The 25,887-nt window shown below is 37.0% G+C and overlaps 1 protein-coding gene across 3 annotated transcripts in view; it reads right to left on the reverse strand.

Moving 5' to 3' along the window:
* Positions 1-25,887, reverse strand: part of LOC117412561 (fibulin-2-like) — a 54,004-nt gene that overhangs the window by 24,693 nt on the left and 3,424 nt on the right. For all 3 annotated transcript variants that reach the window (XM_058988450.1, XM_058988449.1, XM_058988448.1), the window contains exon 2: positions 19,800-21,360. In XM_058988450.1, coding sequence (XP_058844433.1) covers positions 19,800-21,222 — 1,423 coding nt within the window. In that variant the 5' untranslated portion in view covers positions 21,223-21,360. The remainder of the gene's footprint in view (positions 1-19,799; positions 21,361-25,887) is intronic.

Here is a 25,887-nt window from a genome sequence, read left to right on the forward strand (position 1 = left end):
GATTTCCAAGCTATGTTTTTGCTGAATGCTCCTAAATCTGATTCCTGCTATGGTCCTGTCAATCAGTGGTGTAGTCAAGATGGAATGCGCAAAATATGCAAGATAAGTCACATGACTCACATCTCCCGCACAACTGTGACAGTGCATCGACTATGACTGTGGACCCAAACACAAACGAAGCTGGAGAAAGGCACTTTGGAAATACTTGTAGAAATGAGATAAATGCATTGTCTACAGTAGTATATGTGCTACCAGAAGTTCAGTATACAAACACAATGTGAATTCATATCACAATTCTTGTTTAAGAAAATCTCTATTTTAGTGGTTCCGGTACCTTGAGATTTAGGACTACAGCACTGTTCTCAATAATATTCCATCCAATATGTGTGGTTCTTGACTGACCCACCCCTTGTATGTGTTACTAAATTTACCAAAGCAAAAGCATCAGATTTCCTAAGGGATGAAGCGTCACCAAAATGGCATCTATTATACAGTATATCAAAATTGAACAGGCAAATTCAGAACGAAAACTCCCACATGAGCATTTCTTTCTGTTTCATTTTGCATTTAAGTGACATTTAAGAAGTGATGGGAGACGCTCAGTATTATCAGACATTATATATCTTTTTTTCTTATACAAAATGGTTAACCAGAGGTAATAATTTAAAATATTTGAAGGATGCTTACAGGCAAAGCTTTCAACACTCCAGCTCTAAGCTTTATCAAGACGCTGCCGTAGACATTTTCTGCAGCTGTTTATCATGTTACCGCTTAGATAAACATCCTGCTAAAAGATTTATTGTATTTCCAGAAGGTTCAGAGTGGCATGGCTCAATGTTTTACTCTGTGACACTTTTATTTGTAGCCACTTTAACCAGCTCCCATCCACCCACTGAGATTCTATCATTTGGAATAAATTAGGAGAATCCATCAGCGAGTGGTAGAGAATTTACCACAAATTGCATGAGGAATACCCACAAATACAGAAAACTGTAATAATGTAATAGATATATATCACACATGTATCCACTGTATAAGCAGTACACGTCTATTGTGATAGTATTCCATTTATAACTACTGTTTTGTAATGTTGTTTGCAACAATCATCCGTGCACAGCTACAGCTGCCAACATGGTGGTGTTCCAACCTGACCTAGCATGCATTTTGAACACAATATCAAAGCTCGCCACAATTAAGAAGCAATTGCATTGGTCCTCTTAAATAAGTTTACATGTGTGGGGTGTGTTTGAATACACTGAGAGCTGAGTGTTCTGAAACCAATTGATATTTACTTCCAGAAGTATATCTCAATCCATTCAGGTTTAGGTTCAAATAACATGGCTTAATCTGATACCCTGTCAACTGCTATTTATCTCTAAACAGCTTTGTAGAAGGGAAAGACAAGTGTTTTAATTACATTTTAGAAATATGTTTTTTTTTATGCTTTTGGTTTACCTGTTAAACACCTGTGTAAGTTGAAAGCAGTCTCTATGAAGTCATCATAACCACTGTATTCTTCTGTAGTTTACCTTTTAATACATCATAATTGATCTGTGGCTACCAATCATTCTGCTATTCCATGTCTTTATAACACAGTTTACTATCTGTTTCCAGCTCAATGTGGCAGACCGGTGGTTTTTTCACACTATGCAATGATGATACATTTTGGTGGTTTGTCCATTATGTTAAAGGGTATACTTGTGAAGAAATTTAAACAATGTCTCAAAGTTAAGCAGCAGTCAAACAGAAGGCAATAGATATTTAAGATGTTTGGGATGTGCAAAGCCACAATTATTCGTGCAACCCAAATTATACATGTGGTATATCTTTCCCAGACAAGCTGTATGTGGCTTAATGCACCAGAAATAACCAGCTATTGGTAAATGTTATGTTGGGCTTGCAAACAGAAAGTAATAATCGTATTATATGATACCACAGCAAGTGACAGTCAGATCCCCATTGAAAATTGGTCTTGAGCGCTGGAGTCAAATCTAATTTGTATAATTATTTTTAAGAACTTATTTTAAAGGTTAATTTAACCGGGTTCTGCATTGTATCCAGTACAGTTGTTCAAGTGAAGTTTTATTTTTGTGCCCATCAGGTTTGAATGAGCCTTTTATTTTGTTTTTTTTAATGAACCTCTGTCTGTTTTTTTTTTCCCCGCGTTCCCTTTCTCATCCATCCAATTCAGTTTGACAATCCCATCTTCCAGTTATCCAAGCTGTGTCTCTTCTGGCTCATCAGTAATGAAGGCAGTTAGACCAAAGCTGTTCAGGGAAAGAGTATCATGGCCAAAGCTTGACTGACTAATCCACTTGATTTGCTTCCTGGCTCATTAATTGGCTTCACTTTAATCAATTTATAATTGATTGAGTCGGTCATGTTTAATAATGGTTAATATAACGATGTTAGGGAGAATGTGGTTTCTTCATTTTGAAACTGGTGGACAAAATATTGATTCCAATCCAATCTAATGTAATTCAAAAAGCATTTATATAATGATTTCTGCGTAACCATCAGAAATCACTTGACAGGGTAGAATCCAGCATTTACCATTACAAAGCCGCATTTAAAGAAGTAAGTGAATCTGTAATCCAAAACCTTGTGCAAGGCAATATGAGATTGTGGAGGTGTGCACACGAATGTCCATATTGCAAGGGTTTTCCACTGGAAGGTCTTTTAGGTGTCCGTTGCTAAGGTGCTGGTGTCATGATATTCAGGGAGCATGATGTCCAGGTGATATGCAATTCTATAACGAGATTCCCTTTATCCTTTCCTGTATTTAATTGTAAAACTAGAATAAACACACATCAGAAATTAAATTTTTGGACTTATGATTCCTTCTCTTCTATCGGGTGTCTCTGCAGTTTCTGCTTATTTTAATGTCAGGCTTTTCTTTTCAACTTGAAGATGACAGGAACAGACCACTACAGGGTGTGTGAGATGGGGAAATTTTGACGCTGTGAAGTCGTGTAGCATAGCAGGACACCATGTGGTCAAACCAGTTTCACATGGGTATTACAGAAGCATGAAAATGCAAAGAGCCTCTTGAAGTTGTTTGAACTCAAGAGGTAGACATTTTCATATTTTCTTTGTAAATATTGTTATTAAATGGTTTTCATATAAGGTTTTTTTGTTCATTAAAGGGGACATGTCACACGCAGAGTCTGTATTATCTTCAAATTCACCCGGGTATGTGAACATGTAACCTGGGGGAAGGTTTTTCAAATTGTACTTGAGCTGATTTTAATTGACGGCGCTCCCTGTGTCCCTCTTTTGCAAAAGCTTTGAACAATTTATTTTCTCAATATGTGTTTCTCAAATGTGAAAGAAACAAATACTATAGGATAAACAGTTTCATGAATATCTAATTAAAACTAGCTGACAGATTCCACCAGTTTAATAGTACCCTGTTTAACATTGTAAGCACACTGTGCTAGTCATTTGCTCGTGTGGCATCTGGCATCCATCTCAATGGATTGACTTTGACAGATGTCAGTGAATATCATGCTCACTCCGCATCATGTGGATCCATTCTGTGCATTATGTACTCTTAGAATAGTTGGCAATGACTTTTTAAACTGATTCAATAAAAAGAGAAACAAACCAACTTAGCCCCAACTCAAGTTTCTTTATTTTTGATTTTATGATTGCGTGTTTAAAATTCCAGGAAACCTAAACCAGATGACTGAGGTAACATAAGGGAAATAAACTTGTGCTTTCTATAAATGTACACACGTGCAGTGCAATACATTAAGCATAGTCATTTTCAAGCCCTGTTGGCTGAACAGCTACTAAGAATAACTCAACACACTGTCACATCTCCCTTTCAATTTCTCTATCAAAAATATTATACATATCCACATTAACTGATGAACACTGAAAATAACATTATTTTTAATTAAAAAAAAACAATATGGGAAAAACTATGGTACGGCATACCATGGTTCTGCAATTTAAATAATTCCACTCCATTGGAACAGAAATAATTACAATTTGGGGCTTTGTAAAGCAGCATGAAAGTGTCTGCCATTCGAATACAGTCTGCACCAAACCCTCCCCTCTATTGTCTTAAGCATTAAGAAAACAGGCCATTTGTTCCTAACTGACTGACCAGTCTCTGGCCTGTTTTTCAATTAAATAAACACGGAAAGCAGACTCCTAGTAGCTGCTTCACAGTATGGAAAGACCATTTCTATTCCTTCAGCCTCATTTTCTGAATTGTTTATGTCATGTCTGCTGTTATTTCAAACAGGATAAACATGAAGAGATGCTCCTGGCTCTGATATGAGCTGTAGTCTTTGCTACAGTTTGTTTAGTCAGTGTTGCATCATACATGGAAAGGAATAAAGTGAAGCTACCATATGATGCATTTTTTATACATATTTCACTGTAGATACTTATTGGGGATAAAGGTTACCGTTTTATTTATTTTTTTGCTCCCAGATATGAACATAGGTACAACCTGCCATCTGTTTTCAATTGATATTGGTGCACATGAATCAATACCTCACCTGGAGGACTTAAAGGATAGGAAGCAAGAGTACTGTATCAATCAATATAATGGCTCAAAATGATTGAGCCTCTTTATTCACTCTTGTGTAACATGCTTTGCAAGTTCTCAAGGAGCTTTCTTTTCAGAAAAGGCTTACTCGCCTATATGTTGGCCTCACAATGAAATAATACATGTACCCTGTCTAGAATTAGGAATGCTATAGGCAGTTAAAGCCAGCTCTTATAAGGACCACATGAACGTCATTACTTATTAAATACAACCTTGGAATGTCCTATACAACCACAGACGGTTTAGTAAAGCATGGTGAAGCTGTGGTAAAGCACAGGCAAATAACTATAGTAAAGCAATGTTAACCTTGGTAAAGGGTGGCTATTACATGAAATAGGCAAGGTAAAAGAACAATACAGTGCAGTTACCTGATAAAACAGTCCTTAACTTTCTAAACTCATATACATAAAATAATACATTGGCTCTTTGTATATTTGTAACTGTGATATATAAGTAAGCTTCTGCATGTCTCTGCTTTGTTTGCACACTTCAACTTGAAGCGTTTCAATGAACTATGATACAAAAATTGAGTTATGCAGATCCTATCTACAAAATGACACATAGTACATAAAAAATAGTTGAATAAAATATATTGATAGGAGGAACCCTGCTGATCAGTCTCACTGTTCATAAACCTCTGTAAGAAAAGTAAACACGAGCTGTCTTGGACACATTGTGATTTATTAAATGTGGGTGAATTAAATTGGTTCAGGAAAGGAAGCAATATTGAGAACCTTCTATATACAGAGGTTTATAGGGAGATCATCCATAGCTAAAACAGTTGCATTTCTGAAACAAATCCCTATACAGAGAGGCGCACCCCATACTGTACAACATAACAGAACTTCAGGAACTTTCCACACTTACAGATTACATTTAGTGAGTTATCATGACCCTCCAGTGCACAGAGTCAACTGCACAGATTTACACTTATGTTCAATCAATATTTTCTATGAGAAGTTGTCTTACGTTCCTAAATATGAGTTTACTGCCTCCGAGTAAATTTGTTGATGGTACCAATAAATATCAGTCTCTTGAAAAAACACAATGACCCAAGTGGTGAATCACTTCTTGGCTAGCGGCAGGGCAGATAATTAAAGTCCTAATGCATCCTAAGTGACCGATTATCTGAAGTAACACCTGAAGTCGACAGATTTATCTATGAACAGTGTGCACTGAAGATGGCAGAGTCCCAGCACTCCTCCAAGCGATCATTAATCACCGCAGGACGCCTGGACAGCTGCAGGATTACTGAAGAGCCAAAGGGGCTTGACGCAAAGGTAACTCTTCTGTATTTTATAAGAGAGGGAGATTTGGTTATTAAAGTTGTCTCTACAAATCATGGAAGCAACTGCATGGCGATTTTATGCAGTGAAAAAATTGTGGGTAAAAATCCACAGCTCAACGTCATACTGAAACATTTATAAGAGCTTGGCGGCAAGCCGTGACATCTTTTAAATTCTAATTTGCAGTCAGTGGTTTCCTACTTCACATGACTGGCCTATTTACATTATACCGGGGAATGACAGTAAAATGTAAATAATGGTTATTTATCTTTTTTTTATGTTTGTTTTTTGCGTGTTTCATTTTGTATTTTTATTACCTACATTGGCGTTCTTCTCCTGACATCCATCTAAATTCAAAGCACGAAAAGAAGAGATAAATAAACTGCTGATGTCGTGTAACCTTGTCACAGCGCACTGTCAGGCTTGAAGGAGGTTTACGAGTGAAGCTCTTTTTCTGAGGTATTGTTTTTCCTTGCTGTTTGAAGATTGAGCATTTACATTTATTCCACATTGACAGTGAAATACTAAAGCTACACGCTATCACAAATCATGAACAGAAATTTGAGGAAAAGCACTCCAACACTGTTCAAGGACCCAGCAAAATGTGTCCCAAGGAAGGTGTCTGCACAGATGATCTCAGATGATATTTCCTGATAACAAATCTCTTTAATCTCTACAGCAATCAGTTTCCAGTTTAATAGAACAGGAGTTTGACAACACAATATCAGTCCTGAAGGACAAGCCCATACCTCTCTCATACAACGAAGTTTTAGTACATGGAACAATATTAATATTCTTAGCTTACCAAAAGGTACCACTGACATTTCCACCATACACACGGAACTTGAAAGACTGGGCCCTTGAATGTGAGACACCAATCTTACTGTAGATTAGACGCAGAATAGAATGTTGCTGTCTTTTTTTTCAGATAATACTATCTTATTACAGATAATGTAATAGTAAACTGGGATATACAGTACAGCCCTTTTGCTGTAAGCACACAGCTTTCAAGATAAATTACATTGTTTATATTAAACTCTCCCGATCTGTTTATTTAAATGTGTCGTAAATCTAACATCTTTGCAGACTGCATCGTATGGCACAGAAGGCATGCAATGATGTTTCCTAAAACACAGACAAAACAGTGAATGTGTCCTGCTTTGCTTTTTTTTTTTACTAGCACTAAATATTTGTTTAAATTAACAATGGCTTTCTAAAAATGACACTATGCTAAAACAGTTTTAGAGTTAACAACTGCCCATTGTTATTTCATTGCTGTAAAAAAAGAAAAGAGCGGACCAATGTGTGACACATATAAAGACCACGGTTCAAACTCAAGTCAACATTGCTGAAACACCGCAGGCCCCAAATCAAATATGCTTGCATTTAAAGTCACACCCTCACTTAATTGATCCTCTGTTGGGTTTAGCAAAACAAAGCAACACTATTTATAAGCTGACAGTTGGCGTGAGCCAACCCAATACAGCCATTTCCAGTGCGGTCCCTCAACTGCATACCTGTTTGCATTGCTTCATTACATTTTTTATACTGGTGTTATTTTGTGAATTGATTTTCTGGGTAATGTGTGCTATTCTCTTTTACATCGGCAAGGTAATTTACTAGTACAATCTAGTTTATTTTTTCCAAGGGGGAACATAATGGGAAAGTACACTTGATCGTAAACAGCAGGAGTGAGGAATACACCGCTTGCAGCTATAGACAGGGTCTATATGTGTATAAGGAGTTTGAGCTGTAAATGCAGCATTTTTAGTTATTTAAAATAAATCTCAGGAATATACAGTATATACAATATTTTGGTGTTAACGTGGTTATATAAGGAATACACGAATAGCAAAAATAAACAATCAAAATAAATACATTTGCTAAGCATTTCGGCTATTTTTTTTTCTTATGGGTTACCAGAACTTAGATAAGTGTATTACCACAAGACCACCTGGTTTTAATGTTGAAACACATATCAGGTAAACACACACACACCATTGGCAGTTGTAGGCCCTGATAACTTGTGAGCTTCAAGCTTTCGAGCTACGAGAACCTAACCTGGGCAGCAGGACTGGATTTTGAAAATATTTTTGAAAAGAAATTACCTTTTTATTTTCAAAGTATCTCTGTAAAAACAGTGGTGTGTTTGATCCTATATGTTCTTACTTTTTTTGGCCTACTTTTTATTTTTAATTAAGCATAACCTGAAGGAAAGGTTCCATCCCCTGCAAGCTAATACACAAAGGCTTTAGTTATGACGAATGATGCTGAACAAATCAAATACACATGTTGCTAACTAGATATCTGTCATTCTGCCGAACACAAGTTTGTTCGGCAATATCTGTCAAACTTATGAACAAAAGATTTCCATTAAGTAGACGAGCCTGTTGTGTCAAACTTTGCAAGTGCCACAGGCAAAACTGTATTCTCCCAAACAGATGTATTTATTAAAGACGTATGCCATGAAAGAAAAAGTGTGTTTTTTATGATTATCAAAGAAACAGTGTAATATGCTGTACTTTAAACTGTATTCTATAAGAATTCACTGAGATTTTGACAGTAAAAGCTCACAAAAAGGTTTTGAAGAAAATGATACTGTACTATCAGCAGTGAACTTCAGTCCACATGATGAAATCCTCTCTTAACAAAATGTTCAATGGAACAATCGCCTAAAATTCACCAGGTTGGAACGCAATTGAGAATGCCCACACCACACCAAGCCAAGCAATGAGAAGAGATTACTGGGTTAACAGTCAGCGCCGTTTCACTGGAAACTATTCAGCAAATGACTGGCAGTTTCTGATGGAGGAACAAAGGTTACCATTGTACTGTGCATAACTCCAATGTTTGTTTCAATAATTATAGTTTTCCTTTTGTTTTGATGCTGTCCTTAATTCTATGGCCATGATTGTGCATGTTTAGAATCATTAAGCCACCTACTATATATGTGCAAATTGAATATATTTTAAGCAATGGTGAATGCAGTTATTTAGAATACCAGTACTATACCCTCATGAACAGCAGGCTCTACCAGCCCCTTTCAGGAATAATCTCTGAGCATCCATCAAACTCTGACACATGTTGGCCAGATTCTACACTGCCACACTGAGAGGTTACAGATGTGAAATACCTAATACTGTGCATTCGAAATCCAAAGTGACATTCCAGCTAACAGGGAAGCAACCACCAGCTTAGATGTGTGTGTCCATCTCATCTACTACAGACAGTTATAACTAAATCTGTCAGGAATAAGATGTCTGCGTGATGTGTGCCCAACACAGCGCCGAACTTTCCAGAAACCAACCACTTTTCTGATGGAAACATTGAATATTTACAGTAATTCAGTTCTGTTCCCTCCCTTTCTTTCTTTTCGATTCAAGCAAATTTATATTGAATCTAAATGCAAATTTGATTAGGGCTGCAACGAAAGGGTACATTTTGACGTTCGATGGTTCGGAACACATTACCGAAGGAAGGTTCGATGGTACTAATTTGCATAATTTACTGGTCACCATAGCTACTTGTTCATATTTGATTGAAAATCCTGTTATTTTATAGATAATCAATATAAATGGAATACAACATTCACATGTAGTTTAAAAATATGTTACATAGAACAGTAATCATGCTTTTATAATTTAAATAAAAATACACGTTGTTTATTTACATGTAATTGACGCTGCTTGCAATATACACAGTAAGCTTGCATTGCAGCAGCACCAGCTGCAGCGGACATGGGAGAAACAAAGCTTTATTTAACAGTCACTGTTCCAACCTGGTTAGTCACAGTCACATTTTAGTACTACTAAAAATATTAATAATAATACTAATAACTAGATGGTAACTTTACAAGTAAAGTTGTGGGGCTTGCTTTATTGGGAAAGTGGTCAAAGTAGCTGATTTGTGTCAAAAGTCACATTCTTTACTAATTGTCTCATGCTTAGAATGTGCTAGAATTTGAAATTTCTCAAAGTTCTATGACAGTTGATTCAACAGTGAGAAGTAGCCTACCTAAAGAAGTTGATGCTGTTACTAAAACAGCTGTACCTCTTGATTGGTAGATGCCATTCCTGTTTTGATTTCATATTTGAATAGCTGAGAAGTAGAGGAAGATTTCATTTGCTCAAAGTATTTGTCTAACTTGTGGGAAAGTGGTCAAAACGGCAGTTATTTCTAAAAGTTCACAGAAAACGTAGTTGGTGCGGTTACTAAAACAGCTGTACCTCTTGATTGGTAGACGATATTCCTGTTTTAATTTCATATTTGAATAGCAGAGAAGTAGATGATGTCATACCGTCTAACATTTTGTCTAGCTTGTTTGGAAAGTGGTCAAAATCAGTTGTTTATAAAAAGTTTGAGAAAAGTTAGTTGATGCGGTTACTAAAACAGCTGTACCTCTTGATTGGTAAAAGTAATTTCTGTTTTGATTTCAAATTTGAATAGCAGAGAAGTAGAGGAAGATTCCATGTACTCTAACTTTTTGTCTTACTTGTTGGGAACGTGGTCAAAGTAGCTGATTTGTGTCAAAAGTTACATCGTTTACAGTAAATATAATGCTGGAAGTCTGGGAGTTTTTAAACAATGGGGAGCTTTAAAATGTTGAAAAAAGTCCCATTAAAGTGAATGAAGATGGACAAAAAAAAGGACAAAAAGCTTAATAGTTTAAAAAGTATAAAATATATCAAAAAGTTGTGTACAAGCACACTATTCCAGTGACCGCTGAGATTGATTATGCCTCCATGATACGTCAACAGTCGCTTGCACAGTTTGCATTCAACTTTTTTTTTGATCGTCTGGGCATTTAACAAAAAAATCACAAACAGCAGAGGGGTTGCAAGACATTTCTTTCAATACAGCTTACGCTGTACAACGCTTTGCTGTCGAGATGGCGAATTAAGAAACTAAAGGTTTGCCTGTGGATAACACAAGCTGGAGGGGGGAGGGGTGGACGGTGCTCAGTTTTCGCAATTAAAATTATTAGTGTTGGCGTATATTTCGTATGTTTCAAACATATTCTACCATAGCACTCCTCTTACACTGTCTTGTACACTAGGTATTCAGGACATATTTTACTGAAGCACTACAACCTCTTGTACCCGCCCACTGCTTTGGCATACTATACCCTGCTCCATACACAGCAGGTGCGTCATATAGAGTTGCTATGTATGATGATTTGGTAGTGGATTTGAATACAACAACTTTTGTTTACATAATATGCATTATACAAATCAAAAGATCGAATTTTGCATTTGAGTGACATTTAATGTGTGGTTTATAGTATTCACACATTGTCAAACGGTTTCTGTTAACAGAGAAAAAAATAAAATAAATAATTACAGTGCGCGAATTCCACCTGACGAACCTTTGAAGGTTTAAAACTACCTCTGAATTCCTGGCTAACAAACCTTTGAACACAGCCCTAAATTTGATGGTGTTAATATGAAATTAAAACACCTTCTTGCTGTGGCCTAGTGGGTGCAAAAACAAATAACGGACAGCTGGGTGGTTTCTACGCATGTTTTTATAATTTAAACAAATCTGTCAAGCTTTAACCCTCTCAAAAATCTGTAAAAAGGGTTTCAAGACTTTATCAATCACAAATATTGGACTTGTGTGTTGTTAACTTTCTACGTTCACTACTTTAAATGCTTGTGGTATATTCACACATTCTATGGTTAATCTAGCAGATGTAACAACAGCTTGTAGTTGTGATATAAGGCAGCCATATTGAACATTAGTTGTTCCTTTTTTTAACATGTTGTAATATTTAACATTGTGATGTGCACATATGGGTTTCAACAGTGCTCCCCTACAGACCACCCCCCATATTTGGTTCCTATAACACAGAAATCTCCATTGCAATAGTCACATCTAAAGGCACTATGCAAAGCAGATAAGACTGTAGTCAATGGGGAATGCATGGCCAATAAAGCAAAGGGCTGCAGGCTACTGGCAGGAGTAGATCTGCTGCATTGTTTCAGTTAATTCTATCACTGGCCTGTAGAACAGAAATAAAGCTTGATTTTCCAGCTTCCTAATTAAGAATTCACTGAATCAAGTCAACAGAAAGTATACACGTCACTTTGAGTGCACATTTGAAATAAAATATAAATTATTTTAGCTCTCTAAAAAAATGCCAGCTTTACATTAATACACATGCTGGCAAAAGAGACAAAACTGAATCTGCTCATAGGGTCAAGGGCACCACTACAGCTAAATTCTACGCAACATTTATTATTATTTATTTCTTAGCAGACGCCCTTATCTAGGGTGACTTACAATTGTTACAAGATATCACATTATTTGTACATACAATTACCCATTTATACAGTTGGGTTTTTACTGGAGCAATCTAGGTAAAGTACCTTGCTTAAGGGTACAGGAGCAGTGTCCCCCACCTGGGATTGAACCCACGATCCTCTGGTCAAGAGTCCAGAGCCCTAACCACTACTCCACACTGCTGCCCTTTCCATGTACTATTATAGGTGTTGGGGTGTAATGCATTATGCATTATTGCAATCTACATTTTTAACTGCCTGAGAAGTAACTATTAACAGTAACTAGTTACATTTTTGTTCAAGTAACTGTAACTTCCCTAACACTGACTGTTATGAATATATAAGCCACATGTTTTTCACTTTAGATGGCATTACGCATTAGTTAAATGTTGGCTTGCCAACCGACTCTTAAAACTAAATGATCTGATTCTGTCGTAATGCCAGTTATGAGATCAAACATAGCATTTTCATTTAAGAATGGTTTCTAAATGCTGGCTTTACATCAAATATATGGATCATTTGGATGTATGCACTTTATCTTAGCAGCTTACCTCACACCCTCGGAATGAGCTGTGTCTGCCATACATCTCATGCAATTCATAAAGTCATTAAATAAAACAACAGACAAAGGTTTTGCTACACTTTTTGGGGATTCACCAACACAAACTATTTTTGCTTAGTTCCACACTGCGCGTCAGGTTGCTGCCTAAAACAAAGCTAATATTCCCTTAGATAATACTGCAGACTGCAGCGCAGGGCTTGCTTGTCAGAACAGACTTCTCCAACATCGAGACAGTGCACAGTAGATTGTTTAAGAGTAAGTAAAACACAGATTGCAATGACATTCGGGATGGTTTACAGTTACGATTATGGATTTCGAGTAGAAAGTGCAGAAAAGAAAAACACCAGGCTAACAGTTAAGCTTTTAAAGTATGTGCCTGGATATGAACTCATTTTAAAATGTAATTGATCCCTTCTTACTCGGAAACAGCACCAATACATGAGTTCCCAGCCATTGAAATGCTGGTGCGAAAAGTTTGCAGTAATTCTTTTTAATGGGATAAAGTACTAAATACTGGCAACGATTACAGTCTCATTTAAAATAGTTGAAAATCAATGCACTTTCAATGCATTCAGTACACAGACATTCCTTTGCTATTGCAGCAGCAATTCATAATAGAGGTTTTCAACTGAAATTGCTTATGCCGGCAATAAACTTTGGCGTACAGTACATTTCCGAAGTCTGTAATTAGAGTGTAATTTCTTTTAGCAAAGATAATAATTGCTACGGGAATGCATTGAAAGTACATTGTTTTTCAACTGTTTTAAATGAGATTGTAATCATGAAAGGTATGCACAACACAAATGCAGTATAAATACAATTATCAATCCAAACAGGAGGAAAATCACTGAGCAGCCCCAATCATTGTTAATGGAGTTGGTGAAAGATTAAAAAAATATTTTTCTAGCAAGGCTGTCGCTTGCCTTACCCTCTATAAACACAATAACCTGTAGAAGCAGCCATCTGTTTAGATCCGCTTGTTTGAATAACTCACTCATGCCTAGAGGTGACAAATGTATAGCAGCATCCACTTCCCCTGGTGTCAGAACAAAACTAGGAAGGGACAGTGTGTTTATGCATAGCGCTCTGTTTTCTGAGATAAGTTTGAACACTAATGCAGAGCTGTGTTACATATGGAAAACAGTCCGCCAAAGCATACACTTTCTCCCTAAAGGCTATAAGCACACTCCCCTCTGATTAATCAGCTTCCCTGCCTGTCTACTACTCTGTATACAGTCCAACAATGACTGCATGTTGAAGGATTAAAAAAAACAAATAAGGGGTCACATTTTATTGCTCTTTCATGATTATTTTTTGCACATCTTTAATAGTCTGTCATGATGTCATCCTATCAAGGAGAATGTGGATTCCAGACAAACTGCTGGAAACCAACGTAAACAAATGCTTGTTCATCCATCACAATTACATAACTCCACTGGGCTTGTACAAACCTTACTGGACAGAAGGAATTACAGTGAGAACATTACTCAAGCAGCACCATGGCACACACTACCCCACAACAGCTTCAGGTCCACAACTATGAGATGACAATATATTTTTAGTAACAGTTTTAGTCCAGTTATCTTTGCGCTGTATATTAACATATGCGTATGTCTGCGGTCTTATATAAAATATACATACAAAATAAACAGTCCTGTTCTCATGTATACTCAATAAAGGGGTTTATTCTTTAGCTCAACAAAAGTAATTCAGGACTGAAAGGGTTAAATGCATTGCAATAAAAATACACCATATATGAATTTGTGGAGGACACTGGTCCCTGCCTACTCATTTATTCATTGGTTTGTTCATCTAAACCTTCTTATTTGCAGGGCATGTATTAGTTCAAGTGATAGTTGTACTCAAAAGCAACTCACTATCAGTAATACATTTCGACTTTCTGTCGTAGAAGTTCCTGCTATATTTACCTTGCTCGCTGCAATTCTAGTGCAAAAAGGGTAGCCATTTGTCATGACAAAAAAAGAAAGTAATCCATTTAACATGGGATCAGTAGGGAGCCCAGTGCCCCCTGGCCCAAAACTAACTGGACATGCTTCATCTTTCACACCTGTCAGGTGAAACATAAAATCAATGTTTTACCCCCTATGAAGCCATTAAAGTTCCCCTGGCATGTAATTAAGAAGTCATTACCATGGCAAAGATCACAATACGAAGCTTCACCTGTCACCTATTACACCAGGAAGCAGAAATCATTGCCAGTATTCATACTACCTTGATAATGTTAAATACCATATGCAGTAATTTCCTAAAATAAAATACAAATCAGAGACATCTGTTTTTTAAAGCAAAGGACATACAAAGTTAAGGCCATCAGTGATATGATTTCACCAAACAAAAGTTGGTATGACATTCTCTCACACTGCCCAGAGCTGAGGAATGCAGACTTAAGGTATCATAGTATGTCAACACTGTCTACAACTCAGAGACTCTTCATAAACTATCTTCCTTCCTTCCTCTTCTCAGTTTCTCCCAGGAGAACCCTGACTGTGAAAAGTAATATTAAATGATTTTAGCTTTCTGACCCAAAGAGATCCACTACTGGGGATGCAATGACACAATGGATTATTGAACAATGGTCTAAAGATAACCAAGCTGCACTTGGTGTTGATTAAACAATGAATTCTAAACCTTGGCAATTCCTCCAATGACTAATCAACACCTTAATAGGGGCACAAATCAATGGCAATTTCACCAACAGCCGCTACAACATGTAAGCTGGGTGTAATTGTTCATTTCAATTCATCCGTGTTCAAATCCTAGTTATTCATTGCACAGCTCTTATGTGTTATTTGTTAGTTCAATGTATTCTTCCCAGGAAAACAGTTAATTGAATTGGGTCTGTTACGAGTCGACAAAAAGAATGCAGCAGATGATCCAAAAAATACTGGCAAGGTCAGGATTGCTCTACTCCAGTCTTTAACACTGCCAGCTGATTTTGAAGCTGTTTCTGAGTAGATGTAACCCAGAAGTGGAACATGCATCATCACTATCCATCAAGTTTAGAGTCCCAAGAACTATCCCTAAAAGTTAATCAAGTAAGACATTCATTGTAACAATCAAGGTCTTTGCCAGACATTGATAATGCATATGTAATCAGTTGTTTCAGATAAACATTGTGCAAATGGAAACAGTAATAAACAGATAGAGGTGGGGTTAGTAGAGTCGCTCACACTGTAAAAAGCAGCAAGAGTGTACAACCACACTACTTCACCTTTTACAGAACTCTGTCATGATCCTCTATTTATACACATCTATGAAGCATGCTGGTTTATTGCTTGAATTTATATTTTCCTAAAATGCAGTTCCACAATAGTTATAAAATATGTATCATTTAAATAAATGTTATGCATTTTTCTTTAGTTAATGAATGCTCATCTAAATAGAATATAAATTATAGTATTAATATATTGAAGAAAAAAACAACTACTAATGGCTTGTCCAGTATGGCCTCACCTGTTCAGGCATTAGCTGGGAAGATTAGCTTTCTTGCAATGAGATGAATAATTATGTAGACTTTCTGCTTTTTAACTGCTTGATCTGTATCACTGTTCCATATATACAGTCTATTCCCACAATAGAGGGGAGTGATAACAAGAACAGTGTTACCATAAATCACTGCAAACACTCCGATCCGAATATTAGACACTGCTTGGGAAGAATCACATTAGGGAAGCAGTTATGCAATTGGACATGCTGTTGTTGTATAATTTACCATGTGGCGCACCTAACAGACTGTGCCTCGTCTACCTTCCGTAGCTAACAAATTTGCAGGGGAAGACAAGTATATGAAATTAATTGACAGGGTTTTTATGGGGTTTGACACACCAGCTCAAGCTGCTGAATGTACATACCCACCTCATACCTGACCTGATCTTTTAATGGCGTGCTAACTCGGAAAGTTATGCAGGGTCACTTTGCACATAAATCTGTTTGACTGTTTCACCATAAAGCTACTCTGTGGTAACCCAGTTTAACACCAAATGATAACATAGCATTCTTTCACCCCCTCTCTCAATCTTTACCCTCCCCCACCGCCCCACTTCATCCAGCACTTACAGGCTACAGTACTGTATGTTTCCACAATTAATAGGAGATAATTATATGCGCTCTATAAACAGATACAACAGGTAATTGCAAATAACAAAGGTATATTAAATTGGCTCCCACTTTTTACCAGTATCTACAATGTTATTAGTGTCTCAGTATACACTTCAATAGCCTGCAAAATGCTGGCCTCCCCCAAAACAGCCTTATAAAGCAGTGCTATATTGCATTGACTGACTTAATGACACTACAAATCATAACAACAAAAGTGTGGCCAATAATCTTTTTTCCTATAGATCTGTATTATGGCAGGCAAAGGGGAATTGTTTGCAGGCTAAATGAAATGAGTTACAGTATATTCTTTTCAGCTCCAAATATCCAGTAGACTCATGTGATACCTAAAATGATTAATTGACTTCATTAGTTACATCATTTAACACAGAACAAAAGTGGAAAGCCTAAAGGCTGTAGCTATTAAATAATTGCTCTTTTAAATATTGATATTTTAGTTACTAAAACATTATTTAAAGGATTCATATTGCTTTCTCTCTTCCCCTGCTATGTGACTGTTATGTTAAAGATGTATTCTATACAGCAAATCTAGACATTCACATAAAAGATCAGCTTTTAAAACCTAAATGGAATGTTCCCCTAGGGTACAAAAAGCAGTATAAAAAATATTATTTTAAATACTACTGTTGCCCAGAATATCCTGCTCTTTCAGTCTGATAGCATCACAGATAAAACCAACATGTACCGAATGAACTCATAATAGACCAAAATAAATAGCATGAAACTCGTTCAGGTTTTCAGCAAAAGCTAATAAGTGTATTGCCTTTGGAGAGAAAGCGGGACTAGTTTATATGCATTAGCTCAACCAAACAGGATTAGGAAACCCTTTGTGAAGGTCAAAAGCTACACAAAGCATGATGTTACAGTCTGCACATTTAAAGATGCCTTGTGTTAGTCAGGGTCATCAAAGCTGAGAGTGGAAGACAGTATATAGCAAACAGGGCATACTCCAGGCGAAACACTCATCTTCTAACCATTACCTTTTTGTCTACATCATATGCCTTTCATTTACTAAGGCGTACTGATTAAGAAACATCTCCCCTCTGCAGATCAGTATATAATTGAATTGTACATGCAGCCGACTGGGGGGCTTACACAGCTGTGCACCAGTATTGACTTTCTGCAAAGGTAAAACCTCAACCCACTTCAACCAAGAGATGTTACTTCAAGATGATGTTCAAAGTATTGCATTGTCTCTAAAGCCTCTCTAAGTTCAAAGCAAGAGCCTCATTCACTAAATGTTTTCTAATCGGTTTCGCATGATTTGTTTTGGTTGTACAAAGCGTGGGTTTCACAACAACGTTATTTGCTGAATGTGTATTTCCATCAGCCAGTGGGATTACAGCTGTGGCCAAAAGTGTAGCATCACCTAGAATTGTAGGATTGAGACATAATTTTAAAAAAAACTATATGAACATAATTTTGATCTTTTATTTAACATCATGTAATCAAAGAAACTACAAAACGATATCACAGAAATCTACCGGAAGCCATAATAGTAGTACAGTATTTCATGTTAGATTTCGAAATGTCACATTTTTGTCTGTTTCAGCGTAATCTGAACAGAGGGATCTCTGATAGTACAGGTTTTGAAATACATTCTGAGAATTCAGTCTGGCCCAGTGACTGAGGCAACGAGCACCCAACGCAAAGGGTTTTAGAGGTGGTTTTGAAACCATGGGCTACAGAAAAAATGTAAGCAGTACAGAGGGCTGTGAATTAATTATGCTATTGGGAAAATACTGGATGTAGGTGAATTAATTTAGAAATGGCAATTATACGAAATTCGATACATTAAAGCAATCTTTGACCTTCGACTTGTAGACTGCAGATGGATGTTGGAACGAGATGGTTTCATGGTGCAGATGGAAACAAGCCTGTCAAAATTTTAAGAAAAACTAAAACAAAAAATACAATAGTTTAGGTTCTCAAAAGAAAAGGAAAGGGCAAGGCTACCTGTCAAGGGAACTAAATGCTTTAAGCTTATGTGCAGGGTTTATTTTGGACAGCAGCCAGGCTGCATATTATAAAGATATGGAATTCTTAACCTTATCTTACTGGTAGCAGGACATAGCAGCTATATTTTGTTTTTACGCTAATACCTGCCTTCTGTAAGAAAACAAAATAGGAGCTGGAATATTCTCATTCACTATGCAACTGCTGACATACTTGACTAATTAAGAACTAAAATAGTATAACATCCACATTGTTTTGTTTTTTGATGAAGAAAAGTGCTGTCATGACGAGCCCTGTGTTGTATTCGCTCCATGTGGTGGTTGAGAACTGTGTCCCATTCAAGTTTTCATGCAGAAGAGCACACAATGCAGTCACTAGGGTTTGAGTCCCATTAATATGAATGTAGTGTCTAGACTCCCAAAGAGGAGGGGGAGTGGAGTCCTTGAATCCTTCAGGAATTGATGTTTGAAACTAAATATTAACAACTTTCCCATTTAAAAGAGGTATTGGCTGATTTAAATGCTGTTTTACTTTATATTTAATTTCAAGAAAAAATGATTCTATGATAACTGCAAAATGTTTAAGGAGAAACAGGGGGTTTATTGGGCTACACAAACTTCAGTCAAACCAAGGTTTCAAAAGCCAATAGAATTTAACAGCAGACTTGTCTTTTTATATTTTTGTAAATAGAGATTTCGAATTATGAATTTTGAAAATGCGTGATTTATATATTTTATATCAATAATTGTAGATAATGTCTTCAAAGCATTTCATCTATGAACAAAAATGTACATACGGGAATAGCTTAAGCAATTTATAAATCACCCATAACTATAAAAATATATTTATAAGGTATATTTAGTAATTCTAAAGAAACTTTAAATGTCCCGACCAATGGTTTTGAAAATAAGCCTTTCTTCAGAGTTTAGTTTTACTATTCCAAAAAATCCTGTTTTCATTTTTAAAATGTACTTATAAATATCACTGAATATTAAACTAGGCATGCTCCTCACCTTCATGCAATGCTGGGGAGTTCATCCCGTCCTCCTCTACACGCTCGTAATGAGAAAGAGTTTGTGACTGCTTGTTTGATATTTGTCTGTCATTTGCTTTGACGATAACTGGAGGCTGGCTTGTCGGGCTAAATTTCACTGCCGGAAACACGACTGGTTCATGCTTCGTGTCCGATTTGTCATGGTCAGAGAAGTCCTTTTCTCCTGTGTGGTTGCTTATTTGTTCTGTTACTACATTATGCAGTCTCTCTGGTTCTTGATCAATAAAATATGTGACCTCCTTTTCATCAGACCCAGTTTCGGTTATGTCTTTGTCTAATGCCACGACTGTTTCATCATGTTCTTCTGCATCTGCCTCTTCAGTCAGGGGTAACCTTTCTTCCTGCTCATAATGTGTCTCTGGGACTGTTTCTTCGCTCTTTCTAGCTTCCTGGGCACCCTGTGTGGTTTCATGGATGAAAGGACTTTCTGTAGTGTCTTCTTTGTATTCCACTTCATCTTCTTCTTCTTCTTCTTCTTCTTCTTCTTCTTCTTCTTCTTCTTCTTCTTCTTCTTGGGTTGCTGTTGTCTCTCTCAGTTCTTGTGCTTCATGCACGCCCTGATTTGCATAAGGAGCTGGGGTTTCAGAGAAGGTCACAGGAATCACTGCTGAGCTGGTTGGTGCAGCAAGATCATACTCTGTAGTTGTCCCTGTATCAGTGTGGGTAAAATAATAATCCTCATTTTCTGCTGTGCTCGGGTTGCCTGTCTTAAAAAGTGGCAGGAGTCGATCGCGATTCATATGAGATTCTTTGGGCAACAGTTCGGAGGCGTCTTGGTCATAGGTGTAAGGATCATTGTAATGCTTTTCTGGAATGTTTTCATCAGCGGTGGCTGGAAATGCAGTTTTCTCATCCGGGTCACAGTCTGGAACAGGGTAGCACATGAGCTCACCCCCAGCATTGGGGCAGTGGCACACCTTGCATGGATCCATCTGGAAAGTGTGGCCAGCCTCATACTTCTGGTCTTCATTGACACAGCCAATGCGCTCACACTGTGTGCACCCATCAGCCGGCTCTGAGAGATCAATGCAGTTTTGAGGTATCTCAGGACAAGGAATGAAGTGGCAACTTATCCTGCCTCCTCCTTTGGGACAGGAGCACTCAGTGCTTCCAAAATCAACAAAGTATGACTTTGATTCTGGAACTTTGCCATTCCTGAACCCTGCGTTGAGGCAGTCGTAATACTGGTAACCCTCACAAGTGCATCCTGTTTGAATACAGGAGGAGCAACACGCATCCCTTTCTAATACCTCTTCAATACAGTTTTCCAGTAATGGGCATTCCACACCTGTGCAGTCCTCCTGGCCTTGGCAGCTGGTAATGGACAATAACAATACACAGTGTAAAAGTATAAATGTAATCAGTCTAAGGGAAGAAGACATTTTTTCAACTACAGCAAGAAGGCAATTAGTCTTAATAAATCCGCAAAGACGTCCAGAAACTGCTTTTGTCCTTCCAGGAAACGTAGATTCAGATTGTAGCTGCAGCTTCTCTCATTAAATGCCTCCACTTCGCCAAAGCTAAAATGGTGAAAGAAAAGTCTGTTAAAGACCATACTCAACAGATTTCTTGTCAAGCACATTCAGAACCTCTAATTCTCAGTCACAGCCAACATCTGGCTACATAGTTGAATATTTAATCTTAAGGCCCTCCCCTTTCCATAACCACAAGGTTGTACTTGTGACATTAACACACTGTGCATTTAACTTACTTAAATGCAGTTGTAAAATGAAACCATTTCAGTTCAGACTCACAATGTAAAATCGAGAAACTGTCTGTAAAAACTACTGATGAAGACAATCATATTAATATGACATACTGACCCCAACCTCATTTCATTTTGAAATGTATGTATGTCATACTGCTGCTCTCACTTGCCACATCAAAAGATTATGAAATAGTTGAAAAAAACTAACTTTATTAGGGTCCTTATTAAAAAAAACAGGGGTCCTTATGGTGTCTGTCTGTCCTATAGGATGCTAGGAGTGTTTGGTTATACATTTATAATGGAAGTTTCAGATTACATTTCACCATAAACATGGTTATTATGGGATTAATTTGATTCTAAATCATGTTACCATTTTTATGTTCTAATGGTTACCATTTGTAATGACTAAGCAGAACTGTCACCAAAGAAAAGTTTAAGGATTAGCGGCGTCTGGATTACTGGGCTGCCCGCAACTAAGGACGAGGAACCAATTAAGACATGCTTCTGGCTTGATTGATATAGATATAATGGTAATTGTTAAGCCTTTCCTGATTAACTCTGCATCTAAAATGCAATGTAAACCCTATATAAAACTACTTGGATGTCCAAATATTATTTGGAATACCACCAGCAAAGCTTTTGCAATATACTTTCTATGCAGTTGTCTTTTTTCTCTTTTAGGCATGGCTATTCTTATGATAAAAGGCTCCCCCCTCCCCCCCCAAGGCAGACAACTCTGAACTGAACTAAAAGTGGGAATCTTGGTAAAGTGAACCATTGTACATCAATTGCAAGCTTCAGTTCAGAACTCAAATCGATAGCCAATGTAAAATTACCATCATCAATAACTTTGATTCTATTGCTACACATTATGAAATATTTTTCTCTGTTCTTTCATCATCTGTGCAGGAATGGTGCAGTTGTTTTGGCTAGACCCAGATCCCCAAAGCACCAACCCAAAATGTCACGCTGAATGTTTTAGATGGCTGAGTTACACAAAGCCATGGTGTGAAAAATGCTGATCAGAGGAAAAGAAGACTGTGTAAGCAGGGCAGGTAGCTTTCTGTGACAAGTAGCTTTCCAGGGCATCCTTGTTTATTTGGAGTTAGTTTCTCCACCAGAGCTAATGAGTCTACACTTCACAAATTATACATATCTCAGAACCTTTGCCAGCTTGGCATACGGAACAGATGGTTGGGCATTTATGAAGTTCAGTTCTTTAGACAACTCAAAATACAGTAATTGGATGAAAACGCATTAGTAAGATAAATGGCCTCAGAAAGTAATTTGTTAAAGCTGATAACAGTGCTAAACCACCTGCAAGTAAATAAAAAGAGAGCATTTAAAAAAAAAATATTCGTGAATTCAATTGAAGTATGATATTATGTCCTTGTGCATTCCAGTGAATTAATCAACAAAGTATGCTTAATTACACACATTTGTTTGAACTGCCATGACTTTTTTCTTATTCATATCAGCTGCCCAGTACTATAAAGTTTTAACCCTGTCATGCAAGAAAAATTGAAAATAGCTGAACATTTTTTTTACATTGCTTTATGTGGGGGGAAAATTGCATCCTCATATGAGGCTATCATGCATTTGTGTCTTCCATATGTCCCAATGTAAAGACTAGAAGAGTTGTTTTTTTTTATCTGTTCCCATATGAGGTCGCCATGCATGAAAGGGTTAAATACATGATGTCATCAAAGCACCAGAGATGTCCCACCCCCACTACAACTATTGAACTAACGGCAAAGATGGATAAACATGAAAAAGGGTTCACATCTTGTGTCTTGTGCATTGTATTCAAAAAAACATATTGATGTACAGTATATCTCTTAACATAGAGACCATGCTTAGTTGATACAGGTTATTAATCTAATCTACATAGAACAACACCACAAAAAATACATGAAAAGGGTCCCATGGGGAGAAAATGCATAGAGAAACAGACTTTTCTTTCATTTTGTTTAACATAAAATATAGCCAATTAAATTTGAGTTACAGTTCTTGGAAAATACCTTGTTATACTGGTATAAAATCCATCAACTAATAAAGCTAACTTCTGTCATGTCTGCAAACAGAATTACACATTTTGACTATTTCCCAAGAAATACCAACAACATACCTTAACACTAAGATTTAACATTTAAAACCCTTTTCAATAATACACACCCTTTAAACACAAAACTACAGCTATGACCAAAAGTTCTGCATCACCTAGAATTTTAGGATTGATGCTTGTTTGTGTTTTGTTAGTGGAAAACTACAAAGCGATATGTAATTCAATATGTTAACGTAACATTGTTCAGCAGGATTCATCGAAGCACAATTAGTTCATTCTACAGGGTGATGCAAAAATGTTGGCCATAGCTGTACTACAGAGGTACAGAGGATTAAATTGTTCATAATGAATCTCTTTCTTATTTTCCCCAGCTGAGATCATTCACAATTACCATCCTGGTACTTCTCAGTTCATTATACGTGTGGTTTGCCATCTAAATGAGGAGGGCTGATCTATATGACTTGCTTTTTCCAAATGGTTCGCTGCACATTGCAGCACCAGGCATGACAACTCAGCAGAAAGAATTGTAATGGCAATTTTTTATATCCATTTATGTTTTAACATCTTACTCACACATACACACATTTTCTAAGTTAAAGATAAAAGTGTGACTTCATTGGAAACAGATTTCCACTCATTGTTCTTGTTGAGAATAAGTCCCTCTGTACGTTTATTTACGGAAAAGGTGACCCTGCATTTTCACGAGTGTCCCAGTCTGGAAACAGACTTGTCAACTCATGAGCGCTCATGCTGCCAAGAGGTCAATCAGACATGAAACATATTTAAAATAATTGCAAGGCACATCGAAGCGAGATTGCATGTTGGTCTTGGAAGCTACTGAGAATTCCAAAACAAGAGTAACATTAAATGTGTACTTTTTTATTAGTAAAATAAACATCAACAGGAATACTATCTGCTGTGATGCACATCAACAAAATAGAATTAGTTGGCACATTGTATTTTAATGTTACACTAAAGCCTGCCGAACTCAATTCAAGTTGAACATGCCCTTTCAAAAAACATCATGTAGACTATACTGAAGGGTTTCGTATTCCAAATCATATATAACCAGTCACAGTTTGATATTGAAACAAGGTGGTATTGAGCCTAGTTTCATGGTAGAACCCTGACAACAGAAAAAAAGACACAATAGACCTTACAAATACAGTGAACACACCACAGTGCACGTCAGCAATTCAATTTCTGAGGTACTACAGAAGTAGATAATGTGAAGCCTGTCCCATGTTCATTTGTTATTCTACTTCTTGCTGGTTTGACTACTTGACCTCCATCTTAGATAATGAGCAAAAACTGTTCTGCAATCGTGCCATCATGCTTCCTTTTTTAAATCAGGGCAGCTTTATAGATCTGTGAGTCCAGCAACAGCCACCTGGATTAAACACAGTTATGTCATACTTTTGGTATCTTTTTTCACTCACTCATTATATGAACTTGTGAATAGAAAAAAACAAGGTGTTTTCAACACACCAAATATTCAGCCACAATTAAAGCAAAACAGTCTGCAAACTAATTAGGATTTGTAAACCTCTTTTACTCTAGAAAAAAATGCTAAAAGCTGATATGCAAAATGTTAACTTTTTCCCTTGCAGCTGCATCTGCTCTGTCAGACAGTGCAAACATTTCATCCCAAAAGCAATCGCTGTCAAAATACCATCTGTTAAACAGACAATGCCACAGGAGTGCATGAAACTACTCATATTTCCATACATTAGCAGCAGCTCTCTGACAGTTTCAAGCAAGAGAGAAGCCATTTAAAAACAAAAGCCAGGGTCTATGAATGGAGCTAAATAAAACAACATAGTTTAATTACAGAGAATCACATTCCAAGAAAATGCTTCCAAATTTGTCTTTTTTTTACAGGGAGAAAAAATAGATTTTAAAATGCGAAGCCCTTTTGTCAGGCATGGTTTGAAGTAAGACGTATGGGGTTTGCAATTAAAAATACATCTAAAGTAAGAATTTAGTGCCCAATGAAATGGCTATCAGTGGTTAAAGGGAGGCTCTACTGGTTCTACCATGGCAAACACATCATACAGACACCCTCAATCTATATCCAAGACAGCATTGTCTTTACGTAAAGACTTATCTAACACAATGTCTTCCTGGTTATCTAGTTAGGATTTCTTGAAGTTGGTACCACATAAGAAATGTTACACCACAAAAATCTACATTGCACAGACACATTTCTATGACAATGCAACAGTTAAGAGCTGTGTACCAAGATCAAGTGATTATTGTCACCAGCCCGGTAAC

Source organism: Acipenser ruthenus, chromosome 16, assembly GCF_902713425.1.
Source record: "Acipenser ruthenus chromosome 16, fAciRut3.2 maternal haplotype, whole genome shotgun sequence".
Taxonomy (NCBI): Eukaryota; Metazoa; Chordata; class Actinopteri; order Acipenseriformes; family Acipenseridae; genus Acipenser; species Acipenser ruthenus.